Source organism: Physella acuta, unplaced genomic scaffold (assembly GCF_028476545.2).
Source record: "Physella acuta isolate Inbredline_101_S28 unplaced genomic scaffold, ASM2847654v3 ptg001439l, whole genome shotgun sequence".
Lineage (NCBI taxonomy): Eukaryota > Metazoa > Mollusca > Gastropoda > Physidae > Physella > Physella acuta.
Window position 1 is genome coordinate 44,652 of NW_026732954.1, and position 22,779 is coordinate 67,430.

The window sequence follows — 22,779 nt, forward strand, 5'->3', positions numbered from 1 at the left end:
ATTGATTAGAATTAACTTTTCTATTTTGTTTCAGTTTACTGTATTAAGCCCCCCCCCCCCCCTTACACACACCAAGACACGTATTCAACGCCACCCTTACCCCTCCAGTTACTTTAGTATAGTTCGCTTCAACTAGGTCTCGAACTTTTTAAACGGTATTTTAAGTTACGCCAACTCCAAAACCATTTTTTGGCGTGCCTTCCGCGAAGTGTAAACGACATGCTTACCTATTGTTTACGTCGTGATTATAAACACGCTGCTACATTGCTACATCCTGTTTCTATGTGCTAGGCTCCTCCTTTATTTCACAAAAATGTTGAACAAAAAATAGTTTAAAAAAAAACGGGTTGAAAAAAAATGTGTCCTTAAAGGAGACACATTCTTGCACATTGTAAACAGGATACCGAATCAAAGAAGCGAGATTTAATAAACTTTTAATGTTGCATCGAATTAGGGAACGTGGTTGTATTCTGTAAAAACAGACTAGCACATTTTTACCGACATTTAAGAAAATTTTAATGCTGCATTATATTACATTATATTAGGACATGGTGACCGACCTTAACTCGACTTATATTTCTTTTGTTTGGACTATCACTCCTCTTATTATACAACGTTTCTAATAAAAGACTGAAGGTCTGAAGGTCTGAAGATCTGGTGGTCTGAAGATATGAAGATCTGAAGGTCTGGTGGTCTGAAGGTCTGAAGGTCTGGTGGTCTGAAGGTCTGAAGGTTTGGTGGTCTGAAGGTCTGGTGGTCTGAAGGTCTGGTGGTCTGGTGGTCTGAAGGTTTGGTGGTCTGAAGGTCTGGTGGTCTGAAGGTTTGGTGGTCTGGTGATCTGAAGGTCTGAAGGTCTGGTGGTCTGAAGGTCTGAAGGTCTGGTGGTCTGAAGGTCTGGTGGTCTGAAGGTTTGGTGGTCTGAAGGTTTGGTGGTCTGAAGGTTTGGTGGTCTGAAGGTTTGGTGGTCTGAAGGTCTGAAGATCTGGTGGTCTGAAGGTCTGAAGATTTGGTGGTCTGAAGGTCTGGTGGTCTGAAGGTCTGGTGGTCTGGTGGTCTGAAGGTCTGGTGGTCTGAAGGTCTGGTGGTCTGAAGGTCTGGTGGTCTGAAGGTTTGGTGGTCTGGTGATCTGAAGGTCTGAAGGTCTGGTGGTCTGAAGGTCTGAAGGTCTGGTGGTCTGAAGGTCTGGTGGTCTGAAGGTTTGGTGGTCTGAAGGTTTGGTGGTCTGAAGGTCTGGTGGTCTGAAAGTCTGGTGGTCTGGTGGTCTGAAGGTTTGGTGGTCTGGTGGTCTGAAGTTCTGGTGGTCTGAAGGTTTGGTGGTCTGGTGGTCTGAAGGTCTGAAGGTCTGAAGGTCTGAAGGTTTGGTGGTCTGGTGGTCTGAAGGTCTGGTGGTCTGAAGGTCTGGTGGTCTGAAGGTCCAAACGACTTGTCTGAGTGTATGAAGGTCTGGTGGTCTAAGGGTCTGAAAAACGGAAGGTCTGAAGGTTTTAAAAAAATGAGGATAATATGTGAATTCACATACCCAAAGTCTCTGAAAGCCAAATATTTTTAATATGATAATTTAGTTCACGATGTCTGTATTTCTGTCCTTCCTTTTGTTTGTGACAAATATTTTATCTCAATTTTGACCGACTTCTGATGCACCGATTTCGTTTCAATTTACCCAGATATCTTTGGTTTCATTCGGGCAAGCGTTCATTCGGTATTTTTCCGATTCGGGCAAACATCCATTCGAATAGACGGTCTTCGGTCTAAGTGTCTTTCGAGCATTTGTCTTAGACATATAACATTAATAGTGAAGGTATACAAAATACAGTAAGTATTTTTAATATAATTTTTTACAGTGACCCTAGCTACTTGGTATCTTTTGTCAGTTTCTGATCCAATCGTTATATAAGAATACACGAGGAAGTTTAGGGGAAATCAACCTCGCTTTATTTTATAACAAGAATAATTTTACATTTAATTTTAAGGGCTCGTTCTGTAAATTATAGATGTGTTTGGGTGATTATCTATGCTCATTTAGTGCACACTTCAGCTTCAGCGTCTACATCTACATTAGCGTACATATGTATATATATATATATATATATATATATATATATATATATATATATATATATATCGTTCCCAAACTGAAAACCTAGCTACGCCCCTGATATACTGATATGATCTAGAACTGTGCCCTATGGTGGAACGCCATGCTGGATGCCCCTAAATACGCCTCTTGTCCTCTTGATCTTCGTCACATAAAGGACACGCCCCAGTTAGGAAGATCTAAAGCAGTTTTTGCCGTAAATAGCAACAGCCATTTCAAGGATCGCCAGGTTTATAAAAAAAAACCTCTTCGCACCGGAAGTACAAACCATCCCCTGGCTAGACGCGGCAGACGAGACCTGAATGTGGGTCACCGGGTACAGTCTCCTCTGTCCATGAAATGGTTGGTTAAGCCCTGTGCCGCCCCTGCAGATTTCACACTGATAACACATTTTAATAGATCTTTTCACATGGTCATATTTAGGGTTTGGTCTTTTCTCTTCTTTTTCTTTTTCTTTTCTTTTTACTTTTTTAACATGCCGTTAAGGAGCGGAAGTGGTATCTGCAGCTATTTTGGATTTTAAAAAAATGAATATTCTCTTCTTTCATCAAAACTAGAATCGCTTTAAGAAAATCTCATCTGTTCATAGAGGTTGTACCTCATCAGATATATGGGGAAAATAAAATCATGATCGATGGTGGATAGATTAGCAGTAATAATAAAATTATCTGAAATTACAAGAATGTCAGACTTTTAATTCATTTGATGTTTAAAATTTTAAAAAATCGTTTAAGATAGCTGCTTATCAAATTTAAAATTTAAGTTTTTTCTTAAAGTAGGTTTACAAAAAAAAAACCACCAATGTATTAAAATCTATCTTTTAGAAATAAAACTTAATATTATTTTAAAAATACTTTTTGATTTAGAATAATCATTTGAGACCTAGCTTAACTTGAACCACTGAACTATCCCACTAATCTGAAATCAACATGTCGGCCAATTCTTGTAAGTGCCGCAATCCATCATAATCTCACCAGCGTCCATCCGGAGGTAGAGCGGCATCGGGAGCCAAGTCGTAGCAAACGTTGCCAAATATGTGTCTCCTCCATGTTGTGATGCTGCGATGCCAGTTGGTTTTGTAACATCTGCTCTGACAGACGTGGGCACTGTCTTCTGCTACCTTTGCGCACTCACGAGAAAAACAGTCTAGCACCAGATTTAAAACGAGTCTCAAATTGTGTATAGAGCCCAGCCTAAATACGTGTATCTAGATCCGGTCTGCAACATCATGTTTTAGCAAAAGTCTGTATAAACGAACCCATACCTGAATTATAAATTTGACCGTCTTAACTAAATGTGTTAATGTACGGCGGAAATCGTTAACATAATCTCAAGATTTTACAAAGCCATTTTTAAATTTATGGGAAACATTTTGACATTTATAAATTTTAATCGAGTTTGAAAAAAAATCTCTGCTTTTTACAATCGAAGCTCCATTGAAGGATTTTACATAATATAAGTAATGTATTGTGTTGTAAAACAATGTGAGAATACGGGCGGGTGTGTGTGTGTGAAAGATGAAGGGAACCGGTGTGATTGGAAGGGGGGAGATGTCAAGGTTGGTGAGGTAAATGAGGTATGAGGGAGAGGGGGTTTGGAGATGAAGGGGTCTTTAGAGTAGGGTCAACGTTCGGGGGGGGGGGGAGTAGGGGTGAAGGGTATGAGTTGTGTAAGTGAGTCGGTGATTTATCGCGAGTACCTTTATGCCATCTTTTGTCTAGAATTTTATCGCGAGTACCTATAGTCTAGAATTTTATTTCAAAAGGAAGCTTTCCAAAAACAAATGCTGTCGACCACTAAACTATTATTTTGTGTATTTGTCTAGATACATTCCCCATGATGGGTTTAAGGGATTAGGGATAGAAAAAAAGGAAGGATGGGTGGGGGGTGGGGGCGGGTAATGTCTGAAGATAAAGTGACAATACCCAGGTGACACCATACGTCATGACAAGTCCAGTGGTAATGAGAGGAGGTAAACATACAAATCAAAACTTGCGCGCATTCCTCCCCTCGCGGTATGCGCATTTTTTTAGTGGTTCTGCGCAAAGCGCGCCAACTAGCGTACCAACTGCGCGCTAGGGGGTGATGACTTACTGCCGGGCCCGTCCGTGCTTGGCACTTATGTACACGGCATACATCACAGTCGTGTGCCTGAGCAGGTTGTATTCGTTTCCTCATTGGTCGGGTTCACGTGTACGTTTATGGAGAGAAACATGATAATAATAGTCATAATAACAATAATGATATCAATTGCAAAAAATTGACAGAATAATATTATTGATAATGATAGTAATAACAACAACAAAATATAATAAAAGGATGATGATGAAAAGAGTAAAAATAATAACAGTCTTAATATTAGTAATAATAATAATAATAATAATAATAATAATAATAATAATAATAATAATAATAATAATAATAATAATAATAATAATAATAATAATAATAATAATAATAATAATAATAATAATAATAATAATAATAATAATAATAATAAAATAATAATAACAATAATAATAATAATAATAAAATAATAATAATAACAATAATAATAATAATGATAATAATAAACATGCCGATGACAATTACGATGACGATGATGATGATGAGAATGATGATGAGAATGATGAAGATAATGATGATGATGATAATGATGATGATGATGATGCTGATGATGATGAGAATGATGATGATAATGATGATGATGATAATGATGATGAGAATGATGATGATGGTGATGATGATGATGATGATGATGATGATGATGATGATGATGATGATGATGATGATGATGATGATGATGATGATGATGATGATGATGATGATGATGATGATGATGATGATGATGATGATGATGATGATGATGATGATGATGATGATGATGATGATGATGATGATGATGATGATGATGATGATGATGAAGTAAGCCATGACGTTGGCGACGACGACAACAACGACGACCACGCTAACGATAAATTGTAATGGAAAAAAATATTTTTATTACAAATTACAAGACAGGTCAATGTTGTCCAAGACAGCGCATACAGACAGGCAAGCTGTGTAATTACAGACAAGCAAATGTCCAAAGTGCGTGTAAGTGGTCCGCGAACTCTGAGCCTCCTAACACGAGAACCTCGCGTTGTTTACCATCAAGCCTGGCTTGAAATGTTTGAGAAAACGTGGTCAACGTAGAGTCTCTGAGATACGATCTAATAGTAAGGTATATGTGGGGTGCGTGGGTGAGGGTGTGTTGTTGAGGGGGTGGGGGTGATGACTTCCCACAACCACCCACTCACCACAACCATGGCATGGGTCGACTATATAAGCACGTGTTTGCCCACTCTTCTCTCAAGCAAGAGAACGCGCGGAGAAATTAGGATTTGATGCAGGTAACACGACTGGAAAAAAAAACACGATCACAAACGACCCGAAAAGACGTTGGAATTTCATCTATTCCGCTGTTATGTTGTGTATTCGAGTGACAATTTTTTTTTACTGCGACATTGGGGTGGTAAATAAAACTCGCGTAATTTAGACGGTTGAAATCTGAGCTAGACAAAAAGCTGGATCGGGTTTCATTGTGACAGGCGCGCTCGCGTAAGTTAACCAACGCTCGCCGCTAAACTTCCTGGGTTTAGTTTCATTACGTTGTAACAGGAGTAATTATTTGACAGTGGGCGTGGACATGTTAGAAGTTTTTTAATTGAATTTCTTTTTTAAATCTGTTTATTATTAATGTATAAAGTTGCAGTTATAATTGAAAACAAAATTAATAGTATAGTTTTTAATTGAATTTCTTTTTTAAAAATATGTTTGTTATTAACGTATAAAGTTGCAGTTATAATCGAAAAATAAAATTAATAGTAAAAATAGACTGGGTATTTTTTAGAAAAATATAGTTTAAAATGATTGGAATTATTATACGCATAGCGTGGTTAATTCCAAATTATTGTGATATTTTGTTTCGGTTGTTTATTATTTTTGCTCTAGTTGTGAATTTTTGTTTTGGTAAATTATTTGTTTTCCTTAGCTTGGCTATGTCCGAAGGTCAACATTCTATCTTGCGTAGTGAAAACATTAAAAACTCGGCGAAATAAATCGTGTAGATCTACATATTTATATAAGCTATTATGTACCTTGCATCCTCGTCATGTGTGTCTTTCCGTCTGTCTAGATTAAAACGGGCGAGCGAAATTTTGAGCACCAATTTCTCCGAAATTCGGCACGTGGGTCAAGACCAGATTACAATGCAATTTGACATCAAATTTGATTTAATTGAATGACGAATTAATTATTTATGAAATAATTAAAAATGTCTAAAAACTAGTAGGCTGTCCTACTACTATTTCGTACGGAGCTTTGTCATAGTCATTTTGTGCACAATTGTTTTTCGTCATGGAACTATTGTAATACAAATTTTAAAGTAATGAAAAAAGCATAAAAATCGTTTTAATAACAGACTTTTGTGTAATAAAGCGCAAAAAATGAGAAAATAAATCATTTTGTTTAAACATATAGCTATAAAGAAAAACGTGTGTCGCTTCCTAAAGATTAGTAAAGGTATGCAATAAATAATATAATGACCCACGCTTCTCTTTACAGTTATTTAAATAGGAGTGTATTATTATATATTTAAAGAAAATCAGTTATTTTCTCCTTTTAATAACATTATTATATACAAGCTTGTTATTATAACGATTTTTATGCATTTTAAAAATTATTTCACTTCTTGGGTCAATACAAAGCTTTTACACAGCCTGTTCATTTTTTGGTTCACCACCTATATTTCAGTATATCTTCTCCTGCTATCTCTAATGTTGCCATTTAATTTTGTTCCACAATATCCGAAAGTTTATTCCGAGCCAAAATCGTGCGGATAGAGTAATCTATTGTAATATTGTTTGTTAACGTAAAAAATCTGGATCGTATAAACTGATTATCCAGACTCTCTGTTATACAGTGACTTAGACAAACTTTTCTTGCGGATACAGTAATCTATTGTAATATTGTTTGTTAACGTAAAAAAATCTGGATTGTCTAAACTGATTATACAAAGATCTACTGCACAGTGACATTAGACAAAAGTTTCCGAGACTTGCCCTTCGTGGAAACCTAGGCCAGTTTCTGGGGCATGGAAGGCGCTGACTGGGGCATGGGAGGCGCTGACTGGGGCATGGGAGGCGCTGACTGGGGCATGGAAGGCGCGGGTTTAATCCCCGGCTCCGACAACTTGGTCACCTGACAAAATTCCTGCTCTCCAGGTATGTGGAGCAGACGGCGTCAGTCCACCAATCAGCGCCAGGGGGACCCAGGAATGTGACCATTCCAAATATGTATCTGATCTCTTCATAAATTACCAAAACCGTAAGACAGAGACTCTCTGAGTCAGATAATGGGACATCGCTGAAGTCGATCTGAACATTTGTCGTCTTGCTATACATTAATACAAGAATCAAATGTTTCGACAATTCATTTTGAATAACTTTTTGTTTACACTACCGGGATTGTGTAAGGTATCTTTTAAAAATGTGTAAATCGTACACTGTATGAATTAGTATTGCTTAGTCTCTTAAATATGTTTACTTAATCTAGAATTGTCAAAATGTAAATTTCATTTGGAAAAAATAATAATCCATTACATTTTTAAAAATAATTATATAAAGAATCAGATTTTTTTGAGATAAAAAAAAAATCATCGATTTTCTAACCATCCGGTGAAGCCCTCAGCTGTGTGCTAGAAAACATGTTTTACTTTCTTGTATTACGCTTCATAAATTGGTGGAACAAATGTAATGTATATTCAACATACAATTTCCTATTTTAAAACATGTAACAGCCTAAAATTTATGATATTAACAAATTTATAGATGACAACAAGCGCACTGTAATTTGTTGAAATTTTTAAAATAAATTTAAAGCTTCAAAGATATGAATAACCGCAATACTAAACTGAAAATTAAACGTTTCAAGATTTTTAAGCATAAAGTTTTTAAATAAATTGTATTACAGCAAAGCTGGTTAATAGTACAAATGACAGTTAAACTCTTATTCTTTAAACTCTCCACCGATTATTAGAATCTAACAGTAACATAACTAATGTCATTGCAAACATTCTTGGAATTTACCATGTTTTTATTGTACTAAAACGCATACAGTTTTTACAGTCATATTAATATCTTTATTGCATTTTCAGATTCAAACAGGAACTCCAGTCAAACAATCGAATCTTGACTTTGAAATTCTTGGACTTAAAAAAACCCCTACAGCAGAAGTGACGAAACAATCCTAGACAGGCAGGTGGAATGCTGGTACGTGAACACCGTCTGTAGACACGCTTCACTGAGCACAGGGTGCGTCGCTCTAAAAAACAATAAAGTTGATCTTGAAGCCAAAATTATCCATACGACTTGCCAGTTTGGCGTGGTACACGTGGAATATAAATCATTTGTAGTGTGTGTGTGTATTTGTTTTTAAACTGCTGGACTGAACATTTGAAGGCAATATTATTGGAGGTGAAACCTATTGAACATTCGTTGAGGCGTTCTTCTTTTGTACGCTGAGTAAATTAAAAAGTGGGAATTCTAAAACATATTGTTCCGCTAAACATGTCCGTCTGTACAATGATGGTGCTGGCTTGTATGGTCTTCATGGGCCAGATATTTTATGGTGAGTACACTATGTCACGTGTATTATATTTTTAAATAAATTTGCAAGTCACGGGTAGATTCTATATGAAACTTGCTTTAAGTCGTGGGTACAGAGCCTGTCAGCGCATGTATAAAGAATTTATGATCATGAAACCTTATAAACGTGGCCATAAAGATGTATACACTATGGCCATGAAGCCTCATAAACGTGGCCATAAAGATGTATACACTATGGCCATGAAGCCTTATATACGTGGCCATAAAGAAGTATACACTATAGCTATGAAGCCCAATAAAAGTGGCCATAAAGATGTAACCACTATGGCCATGAAGCCTCATAAACGTGGCCATAAAGATGTAACCACTATGGCCATGAAGCCTTATAAACGTGGCCATAAAGATGTAACCACTATGGCCATGAAGCCTCATAAACGTGGCCATAAAGATGTAACCACTATGGCCATGAAGCCTTATAAACGTGGCCATAAAGATGTAACCACTATGGCCATGAAGCCTCATAAACGTGGCCATAAAGATGTAACCACTATGGCCATGAAGCCTCATAAACGTGGCCATAAAGATGTAACCACTATGGCCATGAAGCCTTATATACGTGGCCATAAAGAAGTATACACTATAGCTATGAAGCCCAATAAAAGTGGCCATAAAGATGTATACACTATGGCCATGAAGCCTCATAAACGTGGCCATAAAGATGTAACCACTATGGCCATGAAGCCTTATATACGTGGCCATAAAAAAGCATACACTAGGGCCATAAAGTCTTTTGAAAGTGGCCATAAACAAATGTTCACATTGTACTTGACCCTGAGTCCATGAACTTACATTCGTCATGGCAACAAGACTCTCGTTTTTCCTATACATCGTACATCTGTTCTAGATGGTGGGATGGACACAAAATCCCTCTCTGACTAGTGATGACCACCCCTGATTATAACAACTGACCATATCTTATTTTACTGTTTGCTACACTGCTCCCAGTCATTCTCCGTGACCTCACCCCCAAATATATCACTGATTTATCTCTATAATATTAAAATTACCGCGTCGCTACACTTAAATAAATCAAAATTCAGCCCCAGATCCGCTAGATTTTGAAGCAATTTATTTCATATGTTTAAATAAAATAGTTATTAAAGCGCCGATCCCACCAAAGTTATCGTACCTCGGAATTTGATGAACGATGAAAATTAGCATTTTCAATTTTTTAATCGTATTCCAGAAATTTGTAAGCATTCAGTAAGCCGGATAAAAAACACCATAATCTGAACAATTAACCTTTTACTTTCCGCATCTCAGCGCATGTTATTCATGTAAAAAAAAATCCATTAGTTGTATGTATATAGTGTTGGTCCAATTCAGATAATCTCCTAGTTATTTGGGTTCTCAAGAACCTAACTGATATACTAATGCAAATTAAAATTTAGCCTTCTACTTTACGGTGACCATTAAAAAATATTTTTACATATTTATTGGCAAATAAATAAAATGTACATCTCAAATTAAAAACAGTTGTGTGGTATATGTGAAGTTATCAAAAAATAAACCGGGAGTGATCTCCCCTAAACTTTCTCGAATATTCTTATATAAAATAACAGGGGATGGGAACTCGGGCTATAGACATGATTTTTAATCCATTTTAAATACTTAAAGTTTTAAAAATAGAATAAAATATCGTAGACAAATTAATTGCACACCAAGTGAACGCCTAATAAAAAAGCGGATAATAGTGCGCAATATTATTAGTACTTTTAAAATTTACATTAGTTTTTTGAGAAATCGGAAGTAGCGTAAATAAGTACTTCCGGTCAACGACAAATTCTCAAAATTTGACAGAAGGTAGAGAATTAGATCTTTTACTTACATATCAAATTTCATTTATCTATCTGAAATAGTACTCAAGTTATAGGCTTTTGAAAAATTCAAAGTAGAAAAAGTACCACTTCCGGTTATCCGAAATCGCTCAAAAGTTGATACGGATCTACGATTTTTATAAAATACTTGTATATGAAATTTCATCAACCTAGCTGTAACGGTACTCAAGTTATCGTGTTTACACACGGACACACACACACACACACACACACACACAGACACACAGACATACGGACAAGATTGCAAAATTATGTTTTTCCGTATCAGTGAGATGTAAAACGTCGAGATTTGCAAAAATCTCGATTTTTTTTTTTTTGCACGATTACAAGACTTTCTCTATACTTCGTATATACGAGAAAGTAATAAGACGAGTTATGGGTTGTATCCAATTTTACATTTGAATTGTGTTCAAACCTGCTACGAATACTCCCTCCCACAAAAGTTCCTTTCGCAACAGGCGTATATATATGTTTTCAAATTTATCCCAAGATTTTTGTTTTAAATGAGAAATTTTAAAACTGCAGAGAAAACTATCATTTTTAGTGGCTACGTGAATTAAATAGAATAATAAAATAAAATAAAAACCCAAGAGTTATGACATTGGTAGCTGCATACATTTTTAACAAACGACCAAATCGGCAAACTAAAATACGATTGTGTAACACGTTACTGGTATGTGTTTCTGATACATCGAATTATTTTTTGGCATCGCGTTAAAAGTTTTGAATTTATTAAATCCCATTTGCTAATAAGGGGTCGTACATAAATGACGTCACACTCGTAGGGGGTAGGAGGTCCGTAATTTTGTGACGGTGTGTGATGAGGGAGAGGGGGGGGGGGTTCAGATGGTGCGACGTCACACTTTTGCATTATAAATAAACCGGGAGTGATCTCCCCTAAACTTTCTCGAATATTCTTATATAAAACAACAGGGGATGGGAACTCGGGCTATAGACATGATTTTTAATCAATTTTAAATACTTAAAGTTTTAAAAATAGAATAAAATCTCAGTAAAAAACAATTGCGTACCAAGCGAACGCCTAATAAAGGTGTGTATAATAGTGCGCAATAGTATTAGTACTTTTAAAATTTACATTAGTTTTTTGAGAAATCGGAAGTAGCGTAAATTACTACTTCCGGTCAACGGAAGCTACTCAAAATTTAACATAAGGTAGAGAATTAGATCTTATACTTACTTGTGGAATTTCATTTATCTATCTGAAATAGTACTCAAGTTATAGGCTTTTGAAAAATTCAAAGTAGAAAAAGTACCACTTCCGGTTATTGGAAATCACTCAAAAGTTGATACGGATCTACGATTTTGATAAAATACTTATATATGAAATTTCATCAACCTAGCTGTAACGGTACTCAAGTTATCGTGTTTACACACGGACACACACACACACAGACACACAGACATACGGACAGAATTGCAAAGCCCAGTTTTTCAGACTGGATTACGCATAAAACCTCTTAGTTTTGATAAATCTGGATTGATAATTTTTGCCCGATTAAAATAAGTCCTCTAAACTTCGGATGTGATGAAGGACTGAGGTGTAATACGGTGAAAGATGTTAAAATTTCAAGTGATTTTTGTGCACGATTACAATACTTTCTCTATACTTCGTATATTCGAGAAAGTAAAAAGCAATGTTAAAAAACGAATTTTAGACGTTATTTTGCGTTTTAGAAAACTGTTTTAATAAATTGAAATAACAATTGATGAAAATACTCTATTTTGACAGAGTTCAGACAAGATTTTGGAAAAATATAGCTGTTTAAAAAAATTCAACTGCAATTTTGAGGGAGGGGGTGTTGTAGGCTGAGGTGTGACGTCATTTTGGGGGGGGGGGGGTCTGGCTTTTTGTGACGACGTGTAACGGAGGGGAGGGGGGAGGGGGGAGGTAAAACTCGTCCAAAAAAGCGTGACATCATTTATGGATGACCCCTAAGCGATATTTATATTGTATTTCAACAAATTAAAACAGTAATATCTTTTATTTATTGTAGCGATTACCAAAATACACCCTGTTTTTTTTTAACTTTTAAAATAAAATACATTCAAATTAGTATTGAAAGAAATAGCGTTAGCAGTTCGAGGTCGACGTCTTCTTATGCTTAGTTCTTGATTGTAATTTTGGAGGGGATTTAAATAAAAAATATTGACTGTCAAAAATTGATTATAGTTTTCTTTCCCCGGCCAACAAACAGTGTATCTTTCAGACTTTTTTTTCTCCGGGGGTGGGGGGGGGGGGCACTTGAGATTTTCGGGGTGGGGAGCGGACTAAATTTTTCTGGGTGTCGGAAACTGATAAAAGTATATATTTTATATATTAATTCTATTTCGTTCAGGGGGGAAGGGGCGGTAGACGATATTCGGGCTCTGTACCCCCCCCCCCCCCTGAAAGTAATTCTGCCAACGAACCTCAACAGCCCGCGGTTCCGAACTCGGGACTTTTGGAGTTTGCTATCAAGCGTCCCCCCCCCCCCGAGAACGTTGTCCACATTCGAGATCAGCGATAAACAACGGGCAGCATGCACGTATTAAAGTGCAACTGATAGGATCTTTTTTACAAGCAACTTTCTTTGAGGCAGTCTTTTTTAAAACATCCAAGTTTAATTCTGTAGGGAGGAAATTATTTACGACATCAGGGTCGGGAATTTTTCTGATTTACGACTTGTTTACCTGCCCGAGATTAGGCAGACAGTCAGTGATAAATAAATTTGTAAATAAACAAGTATTAATATATTCATATACATAAATAAATAAATAAAGAAGTATATATATATATATATATATATATATATATATATATATATATATATATATATATATATATATATATATATATATATATGTATATATATATATATATATAAATAAATAAATAAATAAATATATATATATATATATATATATATATATATAAATATATATATATATATATATATATATATATATATATATATATATATATATATATATATAAACGCACGCACGCACACACACACAAACAAACACACACACAGATATATATATACATATATATATATATATATATATATATATATATATATATATATATATATATATATATATATATATATATATATATATATATATATATCTGTATATATATATATATATATATATATATATATATATATATATATATATATATATATATATATATATATATATATATATATATATTTGTGTGTGTATACGCACAAACACAAACAAACACACACACACGCATGCATATATATATATATATATATATATATATATATATATATATATATATATATATATATATATATATATATGAAAATAACTCATACAATAATCATAATCGTTCTAATTTAAAGTTTCAAATTTCTGTTTTCGTGAACGTATTTAGCCACCAATTGCGTTCTGTAAGATCTCGGCCACCTTGTATACATTCCAGAAGTGGTTTCAGTATCTGCCATAGAGCTGATAGCATGCACTTATGAATGGATGATGTTAATTTTAGCCCGAACAGTACCCGGGGGGGGGGGGGAGTGGTGACGGGGGGCGGATGATAAGCGGACGGACACCCTGATAGGTGGCCGAGAAAATTTGCTAGTGGAATTTTTTTTAGTCGTGTTTAAATTTTCCTGAACAATGTTTTGAAATGAGGTCTTCGTTATGAAGGACTAATTAATTTTAACTTCAATCTAATGACATCTAATTAGATTATATCATAACATTAAACTGTTGAATATATACAATTAATTATAGCGCAAACGCAAGTTTCTAAACCAAGTCGCCTCTCAGATTAAAAAAAAAACATTCGCATTTAACATTTAATACAAGCTAGTTTTTAGAAAATGCCCGTATTTTGAATATGATTTGTCAACTGCTATCACGTTAGTCACAAAACCTATTGTTGAAGTACAGACAAAATAAAATAAAATAATATATATATATATATATATATATATATATATATATATATATATATATATATATATAAGTAGCATACTCCACTAATTTTTAAATTAATCTATTTCCTAATTTAATAGCTTAACCTATTTTATTGCAAAGTATATCCGTCCTCAGACAACAAACCAGACAAAAATATGTCCAAACACATTTCGGGCCTGAAATAATCGTATTTTAAATTTTTTTGTTGTATCACATTATTTTATGTTTGCCGAAAATTGAGAAAAGCCGGTCAAAGTTATATAAACACGTAAGCTTGATTTATGTAATGTTTCTTGAGTTCTGTTTATTTTAATGATTTAAAAAAAAATTACATTATTAATTGAAATACATTCCTTTTTATAGCTAAGCCATTCTTTAGTATATTTTATTTGAATAATAATAATCAAGCGAAGCAATTGCTGTTTAATTTACTTAGTGCAAAATTGTTTAAAGTTGTATTATAGGCACCCTAATAAGACTTTTGTAAGGAGGGCAATAAGTAATGGAAGTAGTGTGAACGTTTGTCTATCTTTCACACTACAACTCATGTAGATTAAAAAAAAAATATTTTTCTAAGCAACACTGTGTGTTGGTTACTGAAGAACAATCACTTCTATAGTAGACATATTTGTTTTTAAACAAAACCACTCTACCGGTGCACAAAAAACATTATTTATGTAAAAAAAAACTGCACCGAATTTTTTGTTGGATTTTGGGTCACTAAACGCCCCCCTCCCCCCTCCCACGTATTGCGTAATGCCAACCTCGTAAATTATGTGACACGAACACATTTGAAAAAGTTAATAATAAACATGATATTTGGTATTTGAGTATCTGTAAACAGATCCAAACTATTACGATATGAAATTTTTAATAAAAAAAAGATAAAAATATGTAATGATTAAAATATTGTATTTATTTATTTCAACTAAATCATTCGACCCCACCTAGCCTTCCCCCTCTCCCTGGGGAGTCGCGCATCATAGTTGGGAAACCGTTAGCGTACACTTTCTTTACAAATTATTCAATTGGCTTTTATTATTTTATCCACTCCTTCAACGTTTTAAATTTAATTATCTCGAGAGCCTTTCTTTAATTAATAAAAACATTACACCAATTCTTTTTTTTTGTTGTAACATGAATAATTTTTATTTTCCAACAAGCCCACACATCCAATTTCCACTTACGTTTGAAATGATTGTAGGGCTATAATATTTCAGTTTCTGTACACGACTATTTTAAACGTGGTTTTCTGTCGTGAGATTGTCTCATTTTCCCCTATTGGGGGGGGGGGGGGGTGGGATCTTCGCATGGCAGGTCCAATAAGACTTAAAAATTCAAACTTGTAAAACACGTTCTTCAGTTATTAGTCTGTGGCTGAATAAAGACGTCATTAGTTAGAAAATTGTGTATTTGTGTGTGTGAGGGGGGGGGGGTAGATGGGTGGATAGGTAGATAAATCCCTCAACAAAAGCATTGACTAACGTTCCTGATCACACTTCAAGCACATGAAGACTATTTTATTTCACATCTTTGTGTAGACTATAAGCAGATGAAGCCTGTTTTATTTTATATCTTCGTAAGCAATACGAAAACCAAATTCGAATTTCATCTTGAAAGTACGAAATCTTACGACAAGCCCACAAGCCCACCCCGATGAGGAAATCTCTAGAAATTGGAGGCGAGGAGTGATAAAGATTTAAAGCATATTCATCTATTTTAAAAGCTTACTCCATGTTTCTTATTAAAAAAGACGGGGGGGGGGGGGGGGGGGGGCGGGGGTGCAGCGAGCAATAGATTTAGAATTTATTTCGACAGACAAAAACAAAACCATAGACCTTCACCGGTGAATGTCATTGAAGGCTTGAGCGCAGCCTTCGCAGCCACGTCCGTTCATTCATATCTGCCTGGGAATGCTGTTTGCGGGGGAGTGAGCTTTACGACGCTGATAGCTCCATCGGATGGCACCGCAGGATACTCCGGCAGTTTAACCCGTCCACGCGCGGGGGAGTGGGGATGGGGGGGGGGATGGGGACGGTGAGGGATATGGAGACAGGCGGATGATAAAAAAGATGCCACCCCGCCGTGTTCTTTGATTAGTGGATTAATTCTGGAGTGCGTAGAAATTTAAAGCAGCTAATTACTATTTGGGATATCATCTTTTAATTTAAGAAGGAAAGAAAACAGGAAGGCGAATTTTTTTTTCAACGCAGTTTATCAAATAATGAGCTTGGTGGTGTTGTGATTTAACCGGTGTTGAAAATAGGGCTTAGCAACACTTGAGGCAATCCTAACCTTAGCTGTATCATACCCCGAGTTACTGCCCCTGTCATTACATTAATTCACACACAAACCTAACTTTAACCCGAGCAATTTCTAGGCCTATCGGGGAAGCTATAAGTAAAAGATTCCTCTTTAGACCTGACGATCCATTGGGCAGATGAAGTGGAGTTCATGTTTCTTGACCTCGCCATATAAAGCGATAATGTGGTCAGCACTATGCCCAGCCGCATTTACTTTCCCTAACGTGAGTACTCATAAGAGGTGGGTGGACTCAGGGACGTTCCACTAACTTGAACCCTGATTCGAACTCGAAACTACCGCCGTCCCATATCGGGGAAGCTATAGAACCACTTAAACATTGTTTACTTTGTAAAGGAATTGTTACCCCCATTTGCAAAAGTCTAGCACAGTGTCTTAACCTGGGTTCGGTGAGTCTGTCTCAGGGGTTCCGTTGAGATCAAGACACACACCCGACTCATATTATTCACGGTCGGAATTAGTCAGTGCTGACAATATAACTATTAAGAAGGGTTCGGTGAAGGCGCATATGAGACTTATGGAGTTCGGTACATCCTAAAAGGTTAAGAACTATTGTTCTAGGATTAAGGACGATACTGTTTTGTTTTCTATAGAAATAATTTGATGTTCGAAACTCATTAGCATAGAGAAGCTTGAATTAGCATTAACATTGGCGGGTTGCTGAACGGAATGTCACAAGGTTGGTACCCTAAAGTAAACCAAATGACTAACGTATGTAATGGAAAAAAAGTATCCGATGTATGTGTGTAGCTCGAAGCATTTTTTTTTTTTTTGCACTGTATTTTAAATCAATTTTAAGTGCTGAAATACTTTTGACCGACACTTTGTATACAATCTTTGGTATGGGTTCTACTGCAATGCACGCCGTGGAACGAATATATAAATACCTTTCCTTGTGATATTTGATCTGGTATTGTCTTGATATATGTTGACTTGGAAACATTATTAAGGATTTTTTTTAGATATCGTAATATCTACAATATTAAAACAAAGACTACCAATATCGCCCCCCCCCCCTATTAAAAACAGACTACCAATGTCGTTACCCCCCAATAGTAAAACACATACTACTAATTTCTTTACCCCACCCCCCATCCCCACAATAGTAAAACATACCACCAATATCATTTCGCCCCCCCCCCCTTGTGATAGTAAGTTTAATGAACCACTGCATCTCTCCTCTGGTACAGGTGAGACCCGGATGTGCTCTGTCTGTAGACCAGTCGACCCAGGCTGTGCCGCCGGCAACGTCATGCCCATGGAGTGTCCCGGCAACATTCAACACTGCTACGTCTACCACCTCTACATCGAGGATGGAGGTGAGTACTTGCTGGGCTAGTGTTTATAAGCGACATACACGCACATTCAATCTTTCATGAACATGTTTGCACATACACGACCAAACATACGCATCAACATACGCATTTCTTTTTTATTTTAATTCAAGCTAATAACAGTAATGCATTAAATTGAGATTACTGTAAGTTCGGGAGGTTGTAGGGTCGGTTAAGCTTATTGTTGCTGAACCCAATATTATAATTACGCCGAAATAACATCTCCAACCCAGTGGCGGTTTTTAAGAGAGGGCGGGGGGCTGACCAGACACACCCTAGGGCCCCCGAAATTCCTGGACCCCTAATCTAGTTCATAAATATAAAGAATCGATCAATAACCTACTGGATTAATTGTTTATACACACCTATTGTTCCTTGCCTCCGATTCTTTTCTGAACAGTCTGGTTTGTAATGAACTGATATGGTGAGCATAAGTGCTATTTACAGCTGCCCGTTTAGCAAGTTACACTTATACAATAAGACTTGATTAATGTGGTTTGGTCACAGGAGTGTTATTTTATTCTAGCACTCATTGAAAGCTTGTATAATTCTAAATTTTAAATACTATTTTCTTTTATCAGTATTCCCTCACAACTTAACACTCGCATCATCTTTCATAGAAATGCATTTTCCACCACACCTAACCTCACCATTTCCCCCACACTTAACATTACAATTTCCCCCCACACATTACCTCACCATTTACCCCCCTTCCATACCTTACCTCACCATTTCGCCCCACATCTTACCTCACCATTTCCCCCCACACCTAACCTCACCATTCCCCCCACACCTAACATCACATTTCTTCCCACATCTAACCTCACCATCCCCCACACCTAACCTCACCATTTCCCCCACACCTTACCTCACCATTTCCCCCACACCGAACCTCACCATCTCCCCCAAACCTAACCTCACCATTTCCCCCCACATCTAACCTCACCATTTCCCCACACCTAACCTTACCATTTCCCCCACACTGAACCTCACTATTTCCCCACACCTAACCTTACCATTTCTCCCACACCTAACCTCACTATTTCCCCCACACCTAACCTCACCATTTCTCCCCACACCTAACCTCACATTTCTTCCCACATCTAACCTCACCATCCCCCACACCTAACCTCACCATTTCCCCCACACCTTACCTCACCATTTCCCCCACACCGAACCTCACCATCTCACCCACACCTCACCTCACCATTTCCCCCCACACCTAACCTCACCATTTCCCCCACACCTAACCTCACCATTCCCCCTACACCTAACATCACAATTTCCCCCCACACCTAACTTCACCATTTCTCCCCACACATAACCTCACATTTCTTCCCACATCTAACCTCACCATCCCCCACACCTAACCTCACATTTCTCCCCACAGGTGTTGCTATCTTCAGGGGCTGCACCAACATTACCTTAGAGGGCGACCGCTGCATGCATCGGACAATGAACAACGGGCGCAGCGGCATCGGCTGCCAAAGCACGTGCAGCTGGGAAGCCTGTAACTCCAACTACCTGCCGCCTGTCTCGTCCCTAGACCGGAACAGGCGAGCAGCTGAAAGCGCCGGACAACTGACCGATGGATTCCAGAATTTGTTTTTGAGAAGACGAAGATCTTTAGACAAAGTAAGAAGATTGTTCCGAAAACGAAACCTTCAGATTTTTTAAATTTTGCATTTTAATTTATTGTTTGAGAATGTTGATTTTGACATTTCGATTCAGTTAATTTGAAGAAAAACGAGAAAAAAAACCGCGTCTGTTACGTGGAGAAATCTTGGAACATTTTGAACTTTGTGATGAACTGGGGTTTGACCTTTTGCTTATGTGAACATTTTTTTTAAACGTTGTACATCTGGGTATTCCTTTTTTTGCATTTTTTGCTTAACCTTGCGCAAAAAGCGCAGAATTTTAAAATATATTTCCCCCAATTATGTAAATTTCATGAAAAGCAAAAACGTGAACAAGCGTGTAAATGAGTGTTTTAAATTAATGTAATTTATATTTGTGCAATCTTTGCTATACACAGCTTTAGGCTGACAGTTCCTTACATTGGAGCTTGATTGTAAACTCCTTTAGTAATTAGGCCAACATTAATTAAATCTAGTAAAACTGCAGCATTAAAATTAGGCTTCACACATATTAGTGTAGATTAAAGCCGATAAAAGATACCATTTTGTAGGTTTGGAATTTTATAAAAGCTTTACACAACGTCGTGGATTTAGCTCAGAAAAATCATAAAGTATTCGAAGAATTCTGGCGGACATTTTCTAAGTTCTTCCGGCTTGGATGCCTCGATATTTTGAGAGCTAGCCTGCTGTGTTTCAGCTGCAGGAACAATAACTCCTCAAAGGAATTGGACTTACACCAATAGGTAATCTCCCCTCTATGTGACGCAAGTATGCCGACCTGTCGACACTGCGCGGGAAGACACTAGTCCGAAGTGTCTTGGGCTGCCGACGATGGAATGTTAAGAGAATGATGTACGGGACACAGGGTCCGTTGTTTATCGTCTGCTCCGATGCCAGGAAACAGGTAGTCCAAATGACACCTGAGCGAAAGTGTGCCGCGGATTCTTTTCCGTAGAAAGGTCATTAAACCAGGGCATGGGGCCGACTCCGCTTCTGTCTTTCACAAAATATTACTGTCAAACACACACAAAAATGTGCGATGCGCGGTCACGCACCCTGTTCCACATGGTACCAACCCTAACTCGTACACAGAACTGTGTAATCCACATCCACACTTATCCATCCAAATCCATCCACACGTATAAAATCTTTATATACTAAAACAAACAGCCATAACACAATAAGTTCTCAACACACACAAATTGACTCATTAAAAATATTTAAACTACAAGTATACAGATTCAACTTATTCATTATATAATATATTGTATTATACATCTTGTACATAAGCCAAATCACCAATGTAGTTGTAATGTATAATGAATTGACCTAAGTAAATCATTGGATGGCTTATACCAAATATTGTCTTTTAATTAACAATTTTATGTATGTATACATAAAACATTCAAATTTGAGCAATTGAAAAATAACAATAACATTTATTTTTAAAATGAATAATAATGTTTAATTAAGCACACAGCCTTTAAAATTTTGAAGAGTTTTTTGTTGTTGTAATTTTAGCGCTACAACGTGTACATTTTCCTCCGTAGTCAATGAATTAGCTTTGTATTGTGTATGTATAGAGCTACTAGATCTATATAGCATGCTAGACGTCGTCAGTGCTCCCTGTTCAAAGTCAGTCTTCGTAGTTTGATTCCACTAACTCATGAGAAGCTCTTGATTGGAATACTTTAGCTTGAAAACTTTGAGCCAGCAAGAGTTTATTACTTTAAGTTATTTATTAAATGATGAAAAAAAACCTGTTATATACTGACATGTTCCGGACTCATGACTCTGACTAAAAGCTCGCGACGCTGGACACTGACTCGTAATCTTGACTCCTGACGCTGACTCAGGATATCGTACCTTGACGGCTAGCGCTTCTGTTTGACGATTCCACTGCACGCAGGATGACAGAAAAACTTTTTTCCCGTTTGCTCGGTCTAAAGTAAGGTCAAGGATTCACCCCAGTCGGTTCCCAGAAAAATGCGCAATCGAAAAATTGCGCAAACAAAAAAAAAAAGCGCAGTTTCCGGTCACCACCCCTGTCAATTATCCCTCCCCCTATTCCTTGGGATTCAGAACAACCACCTACCAATTACCCCCCCCCCCCCCACCCCCCAATGTCTTAGACTTAGTCCTCCGCTTTTCAATTACCTACAAAGACATTACCAAGCTGTCTATCCCCCCCCCCCCCCATCCCCAATCACTAACTAGTCTGGCAAACTGATTTCGAAAGATCGTCTTCTTAAATATTTCGTTATTATTTGATGTATTTCAATGTAACATTAATCAGAAATATTTAATGCGTTCCTTTACTAGGCGACAAAGGGGAATGAACTCCATGAAAGAAAAAAAAAGTTTTAGCATATATTTTTAAGTTGGAGAAAAACAAATGGAAACTCCGCAATATATTCCGGAATTAAAGCTAGGCATTTCTCTTTATTGGCATTGAATGTGCGTTATTTTAAGCATGGAAAACTAGTTAAAAATATCTATTTAAAAACTATTTCAAATGTTTGATTTTTCCAAATGTAAACACGTTTAGGGACATAAAAAAGGTTAAAATATACATGGATGTCCACTTGAATTGCTTGTAAAATTATTTCGGTTATTATTAGAAAACGTTTTTTAGCCTTGAAATAACCGAAACAAGCTAATTAAGTTAAGCATTTGATACTTTAAAAATACGCTATTATTTCTGGCGCCAAACACTGAAGTGGGAGCCAGCCGACGGTAAAGCGGAGCCATTCAGAAAGTCAACATAACGTAGTAACTCATTTTTTTTTGGCCTATACTGCCGGCACCCCAACAAGAGTTCATTTAAATCATAAATGTCATAGGTATCAAGGAAAAAACGATAACGAAATCTCCAACCCAAATCTCTTC

At 36.7% G+C, this 22,779-nt stretch overlaps 2 protein-coding genes across 7 annotated transcripts; one reads left to right on the forward strand and one right to left on the reverse strand.

Moving 5' to 3' along the window:
- Positions 1-606: 606 nt before the first annotated feature.
- LOC131927755 (RNA-binding protein 12B-like) lies at positions 607-7,539 on the reverse strand. The gene is made up of 2 exons (XM_059283549.1): positions 7,337-7,539; positions 607-1,459 (listed from the first exon to the last, which is right to left on the reverse strand). The coding sequence occupies exons 1-2, from the start codon at positions 7,537-7,539 to the stop codon at positions 607-609; spliced, it is 1,056 nt and encodes a 351-aa protein (XP_059139532.1).
- Positions 5,451-21,876, forward strand: LOC131927760 (uncharacterized). Of its 6 annotated transcripts, none has more exons than XM_059283555.1 (4): positions 5,451-5,487; positions 8,292-8,764; positions 18,110-18,238; positions 19,644-21,876. In XM_059283555.1, the coding sequence occupies exons 2-4, from the start codon at positions 8,704-8,706 to the stop codon at positions 19,928-19,930; spliced, it is 477 nt and encodes a 158-aa protein (XP_059139538.1). In that variant the 5' UTR covers positions 5,451-5,487; positions 8,292-8,703; the 3' UTR covers positions 19,931-21,876. The 6 variants fall into 6 exon arrangements, with proteins under 6 accessions (XP_059139538.1, XP_059139542.1, XP_059139540.1 ...); XM_059283559.1 differs by lacking the exon at positions 5,451-5,487 and adding an exon at positions 5,505-5,576; XM_059283557.1 differs by lacking the exon at positions 5,451-5,487 and adding an exon at positions 5,649-5,695.
- Positions 21,877-22,779: the final 903 nt, after the last annotated feature.

Bases quoted from the DNA above. Each gene is read 5' to 3' on its own strand.
- LOC131927760 (XM_059283555.1), top strand. From the start codon at position 8,704: ATGTCCGTCTGTACAATGATGGTGCTGGCTTGTATGGTCTTCATGGGC. The intron at 8,765-18,109 runs GTGAGTACACTA...CCTCTGGTACAG, and splicing joins CATGGGCCAGATATTTTATG to GTGAGACCCGGATGTGCTCT. The intron at 18,239-19,643 runs GTGAGTACTTGC...TTCTCCCCACAG, and splicing joins CCTCTACATCGAGGATGGAG to GTGTTGCTATCTTCAGGGGC.
- LOC131927755 (XM_059283549.1), bottom strand. From the start codon at position 7,539: ATGTATAGCAAGACGACAAATGTTCAGATCGACTTCAGCGATGTCCCA. The intron at 1,460-7,336 runs GTGACCAAGTTG...TCCGTTTTTCAG, and splicing joins GAGAGCAGGAATTTTGTCAG to ACCCTTAGACCACCAGACCT.